The 16,944-nt window shown below is 39.6% G+C and overlaps 1 protein-coding gene across 4 annotated transcripts in view; it reads left to right on the forward strand.

Moving 5' to 3' along the window:
- Positions 1 to 14,261, forward strand: part of npl (N-acetylneuraminate pyruvate lyase) — a 40,374-nt gene extending 26,113 nt beyond the window's left edge. For all 4 annotated transcript variants that reach the window (XM_033028190.1, XM_033028188.1, XM_033028189.1 and 1 more), the window contains exons 6-13: positions 731 to 806; positions 2,411 to 2,503; positions 2,581 to 2,726; positions 4,516 to 4,562; positions 7,994 to 8,078; positions 12,026 to 12,065; positions 13,405 to 13,730; positions 13,770 to 14,261. In XM_033028190.1, coding sequence (XP_032884081.1) covers positions 731 to 806; positions 2,411 to 2,503; positions 2,581 to 2,726; positions 4,516 to 4,562; positions 7,994 to 8,078; positions 12,026 to 12,065; positions 13,405 to 13,550 — 633 coding nt within the window. In that variant the 3' untranslated portion in view covers positions 13,551 to 13,730; positions 13,770 to 14,261. The remainder of the gene's footprint in view (positions 1 to 730; positions 807 to 2,410; positions 2,504 to 2,580; positions 2,727 to 4,515; positions 4,563 to 7,993; positions 8,079 to 12,025; positions 12,066 to 13,404; positions 13,731 to 13,769) is intronic.
- The last annotated feature ends 2,683 nt before the right edge of the window (positions 14,262 to 16,944 follow it).

Here is a 16,944-nt window from a genome sequence, read left to right on the forward strand (position 1 = left end):
AATAGCCCTTGCTTTCCCTCTTTCTCCATCCCCTCCCCCTTCCCAGTTCCCTGACCAGTCTGACTGTCCCCCTGTTTACATTGTATCTCTGTTTGCTTTGTTGTCACCTTCTCCAAGCTAACAATAATCTACTCTCCATTTTCCTTGCACTTCATCTCTTTTGATCTCTTACACTTCCTTATCTCTGTAAAGGGCCTGTCCCACTTTCCCGAGTCCTCTGCCGAGTTGAAAGGACCTTAAAAAAAATCAAGATTTTTGTGATCTACGAACTCCTCCTCCCGACTATCTTTTTACTCGTGCACTTTTTTGTCATGCTGGAAAAAACGTCCCGACTTACCTGATGCCCCGAGTACCTACGGCTGGCATAACGAGCCGCTACGATATATCTACGGACTCCTACGGACTCCCTACGGACATTCTCCGAGTTTGAATCAAGGGGAAAACTCGGGAGAATTCGTGAGTAACTCGGGAAAGTGGGACAGGCCCTTTATTCCCTCTTCCCCGACACTCAGTCATGACCCGAAACGTCAGTCATTTCTTCTATCCAGAGATGCTGCCTGTCCCGCTGAGTTACTCCAGCATTTTGTGTCTATCTTCGTCTTTTCCAATTTGTTTAATGACAACACAGGATCTGCTAAAATGTATGAATGTGCTCTATTTAATATTTAGTGTTATAATTTTGCAAAACGAGAACATGCAGAAGAAAGTAACGTTGTTTTTGTTGTTGCAGGCAGAGCATGCTGCTAAGTGTAATGCTTCTGGGATTGCAGTTATTTCACCATTTTTTTTCAAGCCTCAAAGTACAGGTTTGTGTATATATGTTATTATTCCGTGCAATAGTATAAAGAGTAAATTGATATATTGAAATTTTAATTATTTGAACAGTATTTCCACAATAATATGGATGGAATAGCACATTCAAAAATAAATTGTGGATACAATATTTTGGGTTAAATTCCTTATCATATGCACAAGTACGGTGATGTCACAAAGAATAGACTTGAAACGCTTGCATGCAGCACTATGTGCAGTGAGTCACAACGGCTCTGGCAACATACAGAACATAAATTATACAAGGCAGTGAGAAGTAAAATACTGTGGAAAACACAATTGGAAACACATCCATAGTGGAGCAAGAGGTGGCCGTAGAGTTCTGTTGCTGAAATATGATTTGGAGCGATTCTAAGGAAGAGTTCATGGTAACTGAGCATGGATTTGGAAGGTCACAATGTGCTCAAGGGCTTGGGAGAAGAAAGCAAGGGCTTGCAAACTGAGCAGGTTCAGGGATTGTAAGCATGAAGGATCAGGTTCTGAGGGGAGAAAATTAGCTAACATTTGGGCCCGGGGTGGAGGTGGAATGATCAGTTATTTATTGGAAACTGGATTGAGAAAACAGGAGATACACAAAATGCTGGAGTAACTCTGCGGGACAGGCAGCATCTCTGGAGAGTGGGAATGGGTGATGTTGCGGGTCAAGACCCTTCTTCAGATCCTTCGGTACTCCAGCATTTTGGTTGGTACTCCAGCATTTTGGTTGGTACTCCAGCATTTTGGTTGGTACTCCAGCATTTTGTACCTGGAGGTACGCCAGCATTTTGTGTCCATCTTCAGTTTAAACCAGCATCTGCAGTTCCTTCTTACACATTGAGAAAGCAGGATTGAGTTTGCTGGATAAGGTGGATATGCAGAGGATACAGTATGAAAGGAGATGGAAATGAAACTTAAGATGGGAGTTTGAGATTAGGTTTGGAGGGAATATTAAATTTGGCACCTAATTTACACATTCACCACTTAGCTATTTGATTACCTGGATTTTTTGCTCATTATAAAATCTGAAGGATTGGGAAAATCAAAATTAAATGTTCTAGAGTGTTTGCAAATTTTTCAAGCCAACTTCATGATGCATGGATCTCGGCATTTGTTTTGGTATGATAGATCACTGTTTATTTTGGATCTGAATTTCTCTAAATAACTTTCTACAATTAAATTATAGATTTCTCACATCTGTAGCAAGTGAGGAAAAAAAAGTTCCCTTTGATTGGCGCTGAGAAACACTTATTTCCCTCTGTTAATGCATTCTTGGAAACTTCAGCACAGCAGAAACACCTTAATGTTATTATTAACGTCACCTTAGCATTGATTCAAATTTCAAACCATTTTTTTTTTTTAAAGTCCCACTGTTTTTGTCCTGACTTTCTTGCCACAGCGAGGAATACATTCAGTGCTATTATTGTACCATGAGCAATGTCTGGAAAGATCCACCAATAATACATTTTTCATTTATTCAATGTTTTCATATTTGAACATCACAGAATATTTTGCATAATGGATTACATTCCAAGAGCAATAGCTTAAAAAGTTTCCATCTGGAAGATATAAGATGGGTAAACAAATGTACTTGTTATTTCAGATGCTTTGGTGGAGTATCTTAAGGAAGTTGCATCAGCTGCCCCTGGTATCCCTTTCTATTATTACCACCTTCCTGAGCTAACTGGAGTATCTTGTAAGTATTGAATTGTACAGCTGAGACTCACAACTGTCATTATCACTGAGATCTAATGGAACTTTTGTTCCTTGCAGTTAGAGTTGTGGAACTGCTAGATGGAATTGAAAAAAAGATTCCAACATTCCGGGGGTTGAAGTTCACCAGCAGTGACTTGTTGGATTTCGGTCAATGTGTTAATAATTACAAGGATAAATTTGACTTGCTCTATGGAAAAGATGAGGTATGGAAGTTTTGATATTTTATGATTAATTACAAGGAGTTCTGCTATGATGCAGTAGTTACATTCCTAAGAAACTTTGTGTGATAGCAGTTTGTGTTATCAAGACAATTATGTTAACAGGGAAAGGGGGTTTGGGCTAGAGAGTTTTGGACTCGTATTCACAGTTATTTTTCCGCCACGAAAATAGTGAAGGATATATGTTACGTCATTTAAGAATATGGTTGCCCAAGTGTTAATAGAACCAATTGCTTGTCAGTTTCAAAGGTCACTCATGGTTAACGTATTAGCTGCATTCTTAAGAGACAGTGACACCTGAGTACTGTGGGTGATCACATGCAGTGGCGGACTGGCCAGGATGTCAGCTTGCACGATGGCAAGTGGGCCCCTGATGAAGTGATAGCAAGTGATGGCAAGTGGGCCCCTGTTAAATGATAGCATTGTAGTTGTGGGTGGGCCCCCTTTGTCTCCTGGCAACAAATATTTTAGACCCAGTCCGCCACTGATCGCATGGAATCTTCTTTTTATACTGTTTAAAATCCAATGTAGTTTTTTGTTTTAGCATGTCAATTTCCAAAGTAACTTTTAAGACCAGTCTGAAGAAGGGTCTCGACCCGAAACGTCGCCCATTCCTTCTCTCCAGAGATGCTGCCTGTCCCGCTGGGTTACTCCAAGTTTTTGTGTCTATCTTTGGTTTAAACCAGCATCTGCAGTTCCTTCCTACGCATACCTTTCAAGTGATTCTCTAGTCCTTGATCCAAATTGCGTTAATCCCCCTCATGCTGACTTTAGAGATTTTGCAGAGGCAGATAGACTCGAAAGTGCAAAACTATACCCATGCAGATGAAGCTGTGTAAAAGGCCCAAAATATTCTGAGATTTAAAAATTAATCATTTGAGGACACATGAAGTAATAAATCTGTAGAGAACATTCATTAAACACCAGTTTGATGACAGTCCGCTTTTGTGTGGCTCAGCAAAGACAAAATTCTAAGCAAACATTCTGCAAATGTTTTGTAACCATTGGAAGACAGATCACTCTTCTTCCTAATTTATGTATGGATTCCTTGCTTGAAATACTTTATTTAGTTTAGTTTAGAGATACAGTGCTGAAACAGGCCCTTCAGCCCATTGAGTCTGCGCCGACCCCTTACACTAGCACTATCCTACATACTAGAGACGATTTACAATTTTACCTGTACGTCTTTAGTGTAGGAGGATACCGGAGCACTCGGAGAAAACCTAAGCAGTCACGGGGAGACTGTATAAACTCCGTACAGACAGCACCCATAGTCAGGATAGAACCCGGGTCTCTGGCGCTGTACGGCAGCAATTCCACTGCTGCGCCACCATGCCGTTCTAATTTCTATTTTCTGACTGATTTTGCAAGATTAGAGAGCTTGCTTTGAGTCTTCATCAGATTGCCTTAAAGGACAGAAGTAGATGAACACGATTTTTTTATCTGCCTTCAATAAAAATAATAGATGGTGAGGAGATACTGATTAAAAAATTAACATTTATTAGTTTGAATGTGTGTTGCTTGGCTGCCATTCAAAGATTGTGATCTAATTTCATCAAAAATAATAGAACAATTGCATTTGAAATGACCCTATCCAATCCCTAGGCCCATAAATCCTAACAAGAAAAAACCCCAGCAAGTTATAAATATAAATGTAGTCAGTATGATCAGATTTCATGGTCCCCTCATGTAATTTGGACACATCTGATGGTTTGCAATCTGGACACATCTCATAGTTTACAATTGCTGTGTAACCAAAGATTTTGTTCTCCAGCTACTCTTGTCTGCAATGGTATTAGGAGCAACTGGAGCAGTTGGCAGGTAATCTTTGAGATTTTCCTCATCATTTAAATAAAGAATGTTTTAGTAATCAGTGTATGATTTTTTTAATATTAGAATTATCAATAGGCCATTTGGTGACTGGGTAAATTTATTTTTCATTTTGAGGCTCTGGAAATTACACTATTGTTTCTGGAACAATATTCTCAATTTGCATCCAATTTTAATCTAAAAAACACAAGCCCTTTATGGCAGGAGCATATCAAGAAATTGATTTTTGTCACTCGACATCCTTTAATGTTGCCACATCTTAGCGTGCATCCTTTCTCACCTCTTTTCCTGGACCTATGTCTCTTTATTTGCATCTTGGAAAGTGAAACTAGTTATTTGTTCTCTGAGGAAAAATATCTTCTTAGTTATGCTTGTACGTTTCTTTTGCACTGTAAAATTAGTTAAATGCTGGTATGTCGTTCTGAGGTCATTTGGTTGGTGAATTAATTTTGCGCAAAGGTTCTCTAGGCAGGGAATAGTACTTCTGATGTTTATAGACCAAAGAGATTGTTGAATTTTTTGGTTATTGCTAGTATTCTGAGTCAGTTTGTGCCTGGTTTCTGTTCTGTTTTATCCTTCTGCCTTTGGTTTCGTCTTTTGTTTACTATTTTGTATCCTTTGGTTTCTCTTTAGACTCAGAGTCAAACAGGATGGAAACAAGCCCTTCAACATAACTTACCCACGCTGACCAACATGCACCATCGACACTAGACCAAACTGCCTGCGTTTGGCCCATATCCCTCTAAACCTATCCTATCCAATCTAAATTTCTTAAACATTGTGATTATACCTGCCTCAACTACATCCTATGGCAACTCGTTCTATACACCTACCACCTTTTGTGTAAAATAAAAATTGTCCCTCAGGTTCTTATGAAATCTTTGTCCTCTGATTCTCAATTTCCCTACTCTTGGTAAAAGACTCTGCATTTACCCTATTTATTTCTCTCATGATCTTGTACCCCTCATCCTCCTGCGCTGCAAGGATAAAGTACTAGCCTAATCAACCTCTCCCTATAGCTCAGGCCCTAGAGTCCTGGCAACATCCTCATAAATCTTTTCTGCCCCCTTTCTAACATAACAATTTATTTCCTATAATGGGGTGACCAAAACTGAAAACAATACTATAAATGTAGCCTCACCAATATCTTGCACAACTGTAACATGACCTCCTGACTTTTATACTCAATAATTTGACTGTAATAATCTATACATTAAGATTCTTATCTTAACCACACTATCTACTTGTGACGGCACTTTCAAGGAAACGTTGTTTTCCTTTTATCTGTGGGTGGGGGCAGGGAGGGGGGGCGGAAGGGGTGGGGCAGTTGGGCGGGTGGTGCTGGCAAGTTCCACATCTCTTTAACTGTATTCTGAACCACTAACAACCAACAAAAATGTATGGGTTAATGTTGCGTATCTCTGCATGTCTACAGTTAACTAAAGAAGGAATAGGCGACGTTTCCGGTCAAGACGTCTCGACTCGAAACGTCGCCTATTCTTTCTCTCCATAGATGCTGCCTCACCTGCTGAGTTTCCCCAGCATTTTTTGTCTACCTTCGATTGTTCCAGCATCTGCAGTTCTTTCTTAAATATTTAACTAAACAGTTCATTTTTTTTGTACTGAGATTGAAATTGCTATTTGCTGGTAACGTGTCCGACAGAGTATTATTGTATATTTTTCAAGGTCATTTCAAAGTTGTGTTTTTTGTCATAAAATATTATTTTTAATGTATATTCATGTGGTCAGATCTACTACCTCCCATTTATGTGTATAATAATAAAATACTCATTTGCCTTGGGTGATATTCCCAGTGGCAACTTGCAGAAACAAGCAGCAATTTCTCTTTGCTAAGATCCTGAATGTCATAATGACCTGTGTTGTAAGGGGAATCCTGAGATGGCCAGAATGTTCACTGTTCATGAAATTAGTTTGTAAAAAAATTGACAGTTGACTAAGTCAGGCCCCTACAGCAAAGCAGAATTGCAAAACCTCGAAAAAAAAAATTGAGACATTAAAAAAAATAGCTCCTTAAAAAATGATGAATGGTATTTAAAATATTTTTTGCTTTTAAAGATGAATAAAATATTTTGCATCTTAACAGGCTGATTTGATAATTCCGCAAAGATATGAATCTTTTATCAGTAACAGCGAACCATATATGGCCAGATTTGATGTCATGGTGCGCAATGCAAGTTTGCTTAATTCCTTGCATTACAGAGCAGCTGTTTTCTCACTTTATCGATGCATGTTCACACCCTCCCTCATGCTCTGTAAACTCTCTTCGGCCTGTGCACTTTCTCTCCTAAATATTTGTTCAATTTGACTGGTTATTGTTGGTCTGAACTTTCTGCATGCATGGTGCATGTTACCGATATCGAGACATTGTTTATTTGTGAACCAATGAGTCTGCCCCAAAATGAATAGTTTTTCATAAAATATTGCCAATTCCCATTTCATCGGCTTGCCTTAAGTAAAGGCTGCTATCATGGTCTTCATACTCAAGTTCAAGTGAGTTTATTGTCATGTGTCCCTGTATAGGACAATGAAATTCTTGCTTTGCATCAGCTCACAGAACATAGTAGGCATTTACTACAAAACAGATAAGTGTGTCCATATACCATAATATAAATATATACACACATGAATAAATAAACTGATAAAGTGCAAATAACAGAAAATGGGTTATTAATAATCAGAGTTTTGTCCGAGCCAGGTTTAATAGCCTGATGGCTCTGGGGAAGTAGCTATTCCTGAACCTGGTTGTTGCAATCTTCAGGCTCCTGTACCTTCTACCTGAAGGTAGCAGGGAGATGAGTGTGTGGCCAGGATGGTGTGGGTCTTTGATGATACTGCCAGCCTTTTTGAGGCAGCGACTGCGATAAATCCCCTCGATGGAAGGAAGGTCAGAACCGATGATGGACTGGGCAGTGTTTACTACTTTTTGTAGTCTTTTCCTCTCCAGGGCGCTCAAATTGCCGAACCAAGCCACGATGCAACCGGTCAGCATGCTCTCTACTGTGCACCTGTAGAGGTTAGAGAGAGTCTTCCTTGACAAACCGACTCTCCGTAATCTTCTCAGGAAGTAGAGGCGCTGATGAGCTTTCTTGATAATTGCATTAGTGTTCTCGGACCAGGAAATCATGCTGTTGCCTGATGATGTTACAGAAAGTTTCATTTACTCATTCAGTCATTTATTCAGTCTTCTGAAAGCAGTGCCTTCGCATGTGAGCTGTTTCTTAATGTTGTCTTTCATCGATACTGTTTGAATCTCTGGAAAACTTATAAATCATAAGGCGAAAATTAACCAGTAGCTAGAGCCTTTCAATGTTTTTTAATCAACTGTTTACTGAAAAGTTAAAGTTGAAGTCAAATTAATGCAAAGTTCTTATTACTAACTAAACTGTACCATTTTTCTTTAGCACATACAATTATTTTGGGAATTTGAATAAAAAGATGCTGAGTTATTTTGAGAAACAAGACTACAACTTGGCTCGGGAGCAGCAGGTAAATTAATCATTTCCATTGAAATCTTACTTCTACCTAAGCACCCACTCAAGCTCTCATCAGCATTTTGTTTTCTAAATTTCATGGGGAAAGTGGAAAATTCACATCAGGATAATGAAGATGCTTTGTATTGTTTCAAATGACAGATTTGTACAAATGACTTGAGAAACCCTATTTATATGTCATTAGGATTATTTCTGCTCACGGGTAAAGACAACAACAATTGATCTTTTACACTATGTGTAGATATATCTCAAATATTCGTCTGAAATAGTTCTTCTAGATAATCTGCCAATTCTCAGCATCAAATCTAATCATAGCTTGTTCTCTAATATTCCCTGTGGTGATCTGCCGCCTTGCATCATCCACTGATTTTAAAAACAAATCTTCAGAATCCCCCAACTTCAGCCACATCTTTAACTCTATTCAATCTCTGTTATTCTTCATGTTTATTTCTCCTTAAGCGTTTGAATGTTCTATGGGAACAGTACCGCAGAAAAGCAAGTTGCTCAAAAATCAAATGCAAGGAGTGACATTGAATATTGTTCTCACATGATCATTATTTGGTGGGTTTTTTTTGTTATAAGATATTGGCTTGCAATTTGGAGATTCTACTTTATTTCCACCTGCAATTAAATATTCAGCCAAAAATTAGGATCATGTGCAGAGTTTGTGGTTTGTCTAAGGTACAAATTTGGTGTGCCACGAGAATCTATGAAGGTGCATTGTATATCCAAATAGTTTGGATAATTTGGGTAGAATACCACTTTGAGGTTTATTTAGACACAACGATAGCACAGATCATCAAATAGGGGGTTGTCATGGAGAAATATTAACAGAATATATAGCTAAAACAATGGATTATAGATTCCGTCATGGTCACTTTGATTCTAAAATCCTGTTCAAATATTGCAAATATTGGAGGTTGTGATATTTGCTGGACCTTGTACCTGGACAATATTGTACTTTAGAATATTGTGGACAAATTCAGAAAATAACCTGAAATGTCAGTTTATGTCTAAAAAATATGAGTGCAAGGAATTGGGCATTATGCTACAGCTAATCAATATCCTGATTAGAAACATAGAAAATAGGTGCAGGAGTAGGCCATTTAGCCCTTTGAGCCAGCACTGCCATTCAAGTTGATCATGGCTGATCATCCGAAATCAGTACCCCGTTCCGTCTTTTTCCCCATATCCCTTGATTCCCTCAGCCCTAAGAGCTAAATCTAACTCTCTATTGAACACATCCAGTGAACTGGCCTCCACTGCCTTCTGTGCAGAGAATTCCACAGATTCACAACTCTTTGGGTGAAAAAGTTTTCTCTCATCTCAATCCTAAGTGGCATACCCCTTATTCTTTAACTGTGACCCCTGGTTCTGGACTCCCCCAACATCGGGAACATTTTTCCTGCATCTACCCTGTCCAATCCTCGAAGAATTTATATGTTTCTATAAGATCCCCTCTCATGCTTCTAAATTCCAGCAAATACAAACCCAGTCGATCCATTCTTTCATCTTACGTCAGTCCCACCATCTCTGGAATTAACCTGGTGAACCTACGCTGCACTCCCTAATGTCTTTCCTCAAATTAGTAGACCAAAATTGCACACAATACTCGATGTGCATTCTCACGAGGGCCCCGCACTAGGACCCCCTTGATCCTAAACTCAAATCCTCTCGCAATGAAGGCCAATATGCCATTGGCCTTCCTCACTGCCTGCTGTACCTGCATGCTTCCTTTCAGTGACTGATGTACAAGTACACCCAGGTCTCGTTGCACCTCCCCTTATCCTAATCTGACACCATTCAGATAATAATCTACCTTGTAATCTGTTCTTGCCACCAAAGTGGGTAACCTCACATTTATCCACATTATACTGCATCTGCCATGCTTCTGCCCACTCGCCCAACCTATCCAAGTCACCCTGCAGCCTCACAGCATCCTCCTCACAGCTCACACTGCCACACAGCTTTGTGTCAACCGCAAACTTAGAGATGTTATATTTAATTCCCTTGTCTGAATCGTTAATATATATTGTGAACAACTGGGGTCCCAGCAATGAGCCTTGTGGTACCCCACTAGTCACTGCCTCAGCTAGAGTACTGTGAGCAGTTTCTGTCACTGAATCCATGAAAAGATATATATGCCTTGGAAGGAATGCAGTATAGTTCACCCAGAATAATACTTGAACTCCAAGCATTAAATTATAAAGAGACATTACACAAGTAAGGATTGTATGCTGTGAAATTTGAAAAGTTAAAGGTTATTTGATTTAAGTTTCCAAGATATTTAAGGCACTGCTGCTACAGTATGAGAGAAGCTATTTCTGCTAGATAGGCATCCAGGATAAGAGGAAATAGTTTAAAAATTAAATCCATACCTTCCATGAATGTTATAAAAACAGAAAATCCTGTAAATAGTCAGGGCAGGTCACGTATGTGGAGATAGAAACAAAATTCACGTTTCTCTCTCAGCAGATGCCACTTAATTTCCAACATTTACCGTTTATATTTCAGATTGTGGCCTATTAAGCGATCCTCCGTATAACATAGAAAGCTAAAAATTCAGTCCATCAGTCCAGTCAACTGAGATCAAGTCAGAGCTATGTATCAGCAACAGATTCTGTTGGGCAAGTCATTGCGGCCCATGAATAGAGTTTGCTTTGGCTTAGCTGATATCTCCCATTCGTCCAGCAGATGGCTCCATCATCCATGGCCTCCACACATTCCAACAAGAGTCTTTGAGAGACATTGAAGTTAGGATTCTGCTAAAGATAAACACAAAATGCTGGAGTAACAGTGGGACAGGCAGCATCTCGGGAGAGAAGGAATGGGTGACTTTTTGGGTAGAGAGTCTTGACCCAAAATGTCACCCATCTCTTCGATCCGAACGCACTATGGGAACTGCACTCGCCCCCCTGCAGGAACTATCAGAAGGTGCAACTCCAGAGCCAACAAGATCATGAGAGACCCCTTCCACCCCAGCAACGGACTGTTCCAGCTGCTACGGTCAGGCAAACGCCTCCGTTGCCATACTGTGAAAACGGAGATGATGAGAAGGAGTTTCTTCCCAGAGACCATTAGGACTGTAACCTCCTATCTATCCAGGGACTAACTTTACTGTTGTGTGGTGTCTTTTTAAAATTGCTGTTTTTTTCTTTTTTCTTCCCTCCCTCCCACAAATATGTAATATGTGATTCTGTTCCATTCTGTTTGTAGTTTGTTTGTTTGTTTTCTGCACAATTCGTGAGCATTGCCACTTTTCATTTCACTGCACATCTCATATGTGTATGTGACGAATAAACTTGACTTGACTTGACTCCTGCTGAGTTACCCCAGCACTTTGTGTCCATCTTCGGTGTAAACCAACATCTGCAGTTACTTCCTAGACTTTAGGATTTTGCTATTTGGGGTCAATGAGGTTTGTTCATGCATTGAATGTGTCCTAAAATGATTTCCATGTGGATGGTGAGTTTGCCCCTCTGGGCTAGATGTTGGCCTCTATGCAGAAAATGGTAGACACTTAAAAATTTCTTCCTCAAACAACAATTTATTATAAATAATTTGTGAATTTTAAATATGGGATTGATTTTTGCGGGACAGTGATAGAAAATAAGAAAAAACTGTGAAAGGCAGAATGGGCTTCAGCAGTTTGGAATTCAATGCATAATCTGAGAAACCTTGTTTAAGTCCCAAGTGAAGAAGAGGATTTTGTTTCGATTGAACTGAATATTTTGGTTCTTAAGACAGAAAACTGCTGGGAACGTGATAGCTATATCTGTTTTCAATTTCCTTCCTTGCCACATCAGTTCAGTTTAGTATATTGTCACGTGTACCGAGGTACAGTGAAAAACTTTTGTTGTATGTTATCCAATCAGCAGAAAGATATGCATACTTTTAGGAAGCATTCTTGTGCACTTTTCTTTAACCTGTTTCCTTTTGCAGGCTATAGTTCAGGAATTCATTGGCTATGTGAGCAGCCTTGGTAAGTTGACTGACTTATTCAAGATTCTCTACTGTATGACTTTTCTGTTGGAGGTCTATTTGTAATGATAGGCAAGTTCTCAACACTGGGCAGTTCTTAAATATAATAACTTTGTTCACAGATAGATTATTGATTGTGTGCACTGCCTAGAACAATTCTGATTCTTACTGTGACTAGAAAGTGTGAGATTTGATCCATGATGATTTGCTCAATGCAACAGCGTTGAGAGGCTTTTCGGCCCAATACGTCCATGCAGGTATTGATAACCCCTGCACACTCGTACTATGTTATCCCACTTTCAAATCCATCCCTACACACTAGGGGTAATTTACAGAGGCCAATTAACCTAGAAACCCACATGTCTTGGGGATGTGGAAGGAACTGGAGCACCTGGAGGAAGCCCACGCAATCACAGGGAGAACGTGCAAACTCCACACAGACAGTATTGAACTAGATTCAAAGGACAGTATTGAACTAGATTCTGTGCCACCCCAATTAATACCTATAATTAATATCTTAAAAAAAACATAAATTGACTCAATTTATACATAAATTGACTAATGATTAACATAAATTGACTCATGATTACAATGCTGTAAAATATTTGTCCATGTTTGTGTGAATGCAATATTGATTATAGAAAAAATGCCAATCATTTCACTTCAGAACATACCAAAATGTTTTGTGACCATTGCAGAACTTTATAAATGTAGTAGCTACCGTATTGCAGAAAGTGCAACAGGAGGTAAACTCTGTAAAATAACAATGTGGTAGTGACCAAGTAATGCAATTTTGTAAACTGATTGAAGGTAAATATAATCTAAACATCAATACTAATCTTCTTGTATTTATTCGAAATGCCATGAGATCTTTCATGTTCATTAAAGAGATCAAACTGGACCACATGTTAACATCTAGTCAGAAAATCACCACCTCTGATAGTGCAGCACATTGTCATTGTTCAAGAGTGTTAGACTAGATTTTTGGGTTCAATTGAGTGGAACTTGAATCCACAGACTGTATTTCAAATGAGGTTTCTAACCACTCAATCACAGCCAACACCATGTTTAGTACCAGTGTAGCTTATATATATTTTTCTGTTAATGCATCTAGTTCTGCTATAACATGATAGTTGCATTCCGAAGAAACCCAGCGTTGAAAAAAGTCGTGTTGCAAAAACAATGATGCCAAACGGCAAGCAGCAATTTTTTTTGCAGTGTGACAATACTTTAATTGGATTAGAAGTCATGAAATTTGATCAAACTGTTTGGAATGAACACAGTAGTAAAATAAATCATGCATCATGTATTATTTATATATAATTTAATTGGTTCCACAGGTTTTGGTGTGGCAGAAAACAAGGCTACAATGATGCTGGTTTCAGGCATTCCATTAGGACCACCTAGGCTACCATTGCTGAAATGCAGTGAGGAGAAGAAAGCACAAATATTGGCAAAACTGAAAATCCTGGGATTGTTGAACTAAATATCCCCAATAATAATAAGTGATTAATACACTTAAATTATCATGCATGGCAATTAGAATGCATATTTTAATTATGCATTCTATATATTTTCATCTTGCTCTCGTGGCTGCATATCTGTGAGACTAAGGAAAAAAGTAAATCAATACAGGTTGAACGACGATTTTCCGGCAACTGATGGTTCCCCCCCCCCCCCCCCCCCCTCCCCTCCCCTCCCCCCCCCCCCCCCCCTTATAACCTGGACAAAATTAAGAGATCTCAGTTAAAATTCCCTGAATGGCCACAGATGTCATTGTAAATTGAGTGCGAACGGAATAACCTTCCGACCCATCGTCTTCCCTGCTTCATCGTCTTAGAGCCGCCAGCTTCCGACCCCATTCCCGACTCTCAAGGTGCACCTGCGAGCCCTCTCACCTACTGCAGTTCCATGCTGTTGGCGGTGGCTTTATCCGCTCCCCGCTCGAGCACCGCCGCCTGCTTCTCCGTTGCTCTGTTTCGTCGGCCTCGTCTCCTCCCCACCCCCCCTCGAGATGAGAGAAGCAGGTGGTGATGGTCAAGTGAGGAGTGGATAAACAGCAGCAGGTGAGAGGGGCTCGCTGGTGCACTTTGCAAGTCGGGAGTGGGGTCAAAATGCAGGGCTCTAAACGCCCGGGGAGACGGTGGGAGTGGTGTATGGGTCGGCAGGCTATTCATTCCATTCACAATCAATTTACATTCTCCGTTGCTCTGTTTCGTCGGCCTCGGTTTCGTCTACATTCTACATTTGTTTTATTTAAGTTTCTGGCACTCCATGGTGCTTTAGAGAAATGGAAGGGGTGTCATTAGCAGTCCAAGGATGTATTGTCATTTAATTATCACGTGATTCTGTTGATATGGAAAAACAGATAATCTAGAAAGGCTCAGGAACCAATGGTGCTAGAAAACTGGTGTTCAACCTGTAATTTAATTGAATAATTGTATTAGCATTACTGAATTTTAGGAATAATGTTCATCATGTTTCAGGTGAAGTATGTAATTTTGTCTTTAACTGGAAGTTCAACGAATGAGAAGGCATGTGAACTGAAGAATCAATGCTCCTTTATAATCTTGTATTAAACAGTGCTTCCCAAAGTTTACACACTCTACCTTAAATGTAACATTATGAGAGATGCATAAGATGTATATTTGGACAAAGCATCAATTTAAATCAGTTCTGCTGCACACTATACATTGCAATTAGAAGAAAGGGCATTAACGAGATTTTATGTTTTCCAGATTTTAACATTTGAAAAAAAAGAACTTCTTTCATTTTGTTTTTTATTTGGACAAATCTGTTACAGGCTGCTGCACCTGTGACCTGGACATTTTATTTTATGGTATGGCAAATGTGAAGGCTTCAGTAAATGATGGGACAGGGTCTGTGTTTGTTCGACTGGGAAAGGGATAAAAAAGGTGCATCTATATTATGCTGAAATGGAGATGGATTTCCATATGTAGCCATTGCAATAATGTTTTTTTTTAATTGCAGTTTGGAGTAAAATTAAATGGTGAGTAAAGGCATATAAGAGAATGGTTGGACTATTAAGATCTTATGGAAATGTTTGCAATATCAGTGACAACAAAATCAAGAGGGAATGTGAGTTATCACTGGTGTAATGCGGTAATATAAATATACAGTAAATTTGGGGAAAAACACATTTGTACCAAGAAAGAAAGGAACAAAATAAGCTACAAAAGGGATTAAAAAAAATCATTTTTGACTATCATTGTTCGTTTCACTGACCTCCAACATCCAGTATCTTCAATTCTGTTGCAAAATCTATTCTGTATTCACCATCTCTGTCCATCTTCCTGGCAGTTGCTTGACGCTGAATCAGGTGGTTTGCAATTTCAGTATTCTAATGTATTTTAGATTTCTCGAAAATCTTACTTTAAAAAAAGTAAAGTTTCCACAAACATATACCCTTTGTTGTCATGGTTTGATGATTCTAAATTCAAATCAAAATGACATATACGTCAAAAGGAGAACGCATACTTTAAAAATACTCTGATTTTTTTTCTCCGAGCAAAACATAATTTGTATGACTTTGCAAAATCGGGAAAGGTTATGATTATTTCTTGTCCCTTTTTTCAACTACAAACAAAAATGTAGCACTTGAAATTATAAGACATTTAAAAGTTATTTTGTCAAATTTTCTGTACCATGGCAGGCACTGGCTTCGATCCGGGAGTGGGTGGGGTGGGGATATATCCCCCCACGTTTTGAGGTGGGGGATGGCCTGTATTATTATCCCCCAGTTTTTGGAGGTCGAGCAATAACAAAAATAACAATCACCTGCTTCTATCTCTCACGTAGGCCCTACATTATCTTAAAAATACTTCAAACAAAAAACATTGAAATCATACTTCTACAATGCACTAAAAGATGCCCCCCTCCCACACCATCCCCCCCACTCAGTCACTGCACTCCCTCCTCTATAATCTTTGCTCCCTCCCTCGCCGGGTACCCCCAAGGCCAATGATCAGTGATCGTTCCGCCCCCACACCCCACACTTTCAAAAACGCTCCGCGGCCTGTCTGTGGCTGGCGCACCCAATTACAAAAAGTGATGAATACCATCTGGTCCATCACAGGTACTGCCCTCATCACCATCAAAAGGATCTATAAAAGGCTCTACTTTAAAATGGCAGTCAGCCTCCTCAAAGACCCATATCACCACTGGCCACTCTCATTTCACTCCTATTATCAGGAAGAAGGTGTAGGAGTCCGATGACTGGCCAAATTGTGTGCCTTCCACCACAGTGATGAATGATGTGGTGGATGTTTATGTTAAATTTTTATTGTGTTTTTGTGTGTGTTCTTTATAATTGTATCGCTGCTGACATATTCATTTCACTTGCACTTATGTGCAATGTGACAAATAAACTGTATTGTATTGTATGAAACGTCGCCTATTTCCTTCGCTCCATAGATGCTGCTGCACCCGCTGAGTTTCCCCAGCAATTGTGTGTACCTTCGATATTCCAGCATCTGCAGTTCCCTTTTGAACAAACTGTATTGTATTGTTGTACAATACAATACAATTTATTTGTCACATTGCACAAAAAGTGCAAGTGAAATGAATATGTCAGCAGCGGTACAATGATAAAGAACACACACAAAAACACAATAAAAATTTAACATAAACATCCACCACAGCATTCATCACTGTGGTGGAAGGCACACAATTTGGCCAGTCCTCCTCCATTTTCCCCCGTGGTCGGGACCTCAACCCTCCGCAGCCGCCGCTGCGGGCGTCCAGATGGTAAGGACAAGGTACGAGTCCAGGTAAGTCCAGAGTCGGCTCTTCCCCATCGGAGATCGCGGCTTTAAGTTGGTGTAGGCCGCAGGCCGGCGGCCGAAGATTTAAAGTTCCCT

The sequence above is a fragment of the Amblyraja radiata genome, chromosome 10 (genome assembly GCF_010909765.2).
Source record: "Amblyraja radiata isolate CabotCenter1 chromosome 10, sAmbRad1.1.pri, whole genome shotgun sequence".
NCBI lineage: Eukaryota > Metazoa > Chordata > Chondrichthyes > Rajiformes > Rajidae > Amblyraja > Amblyraja radiata.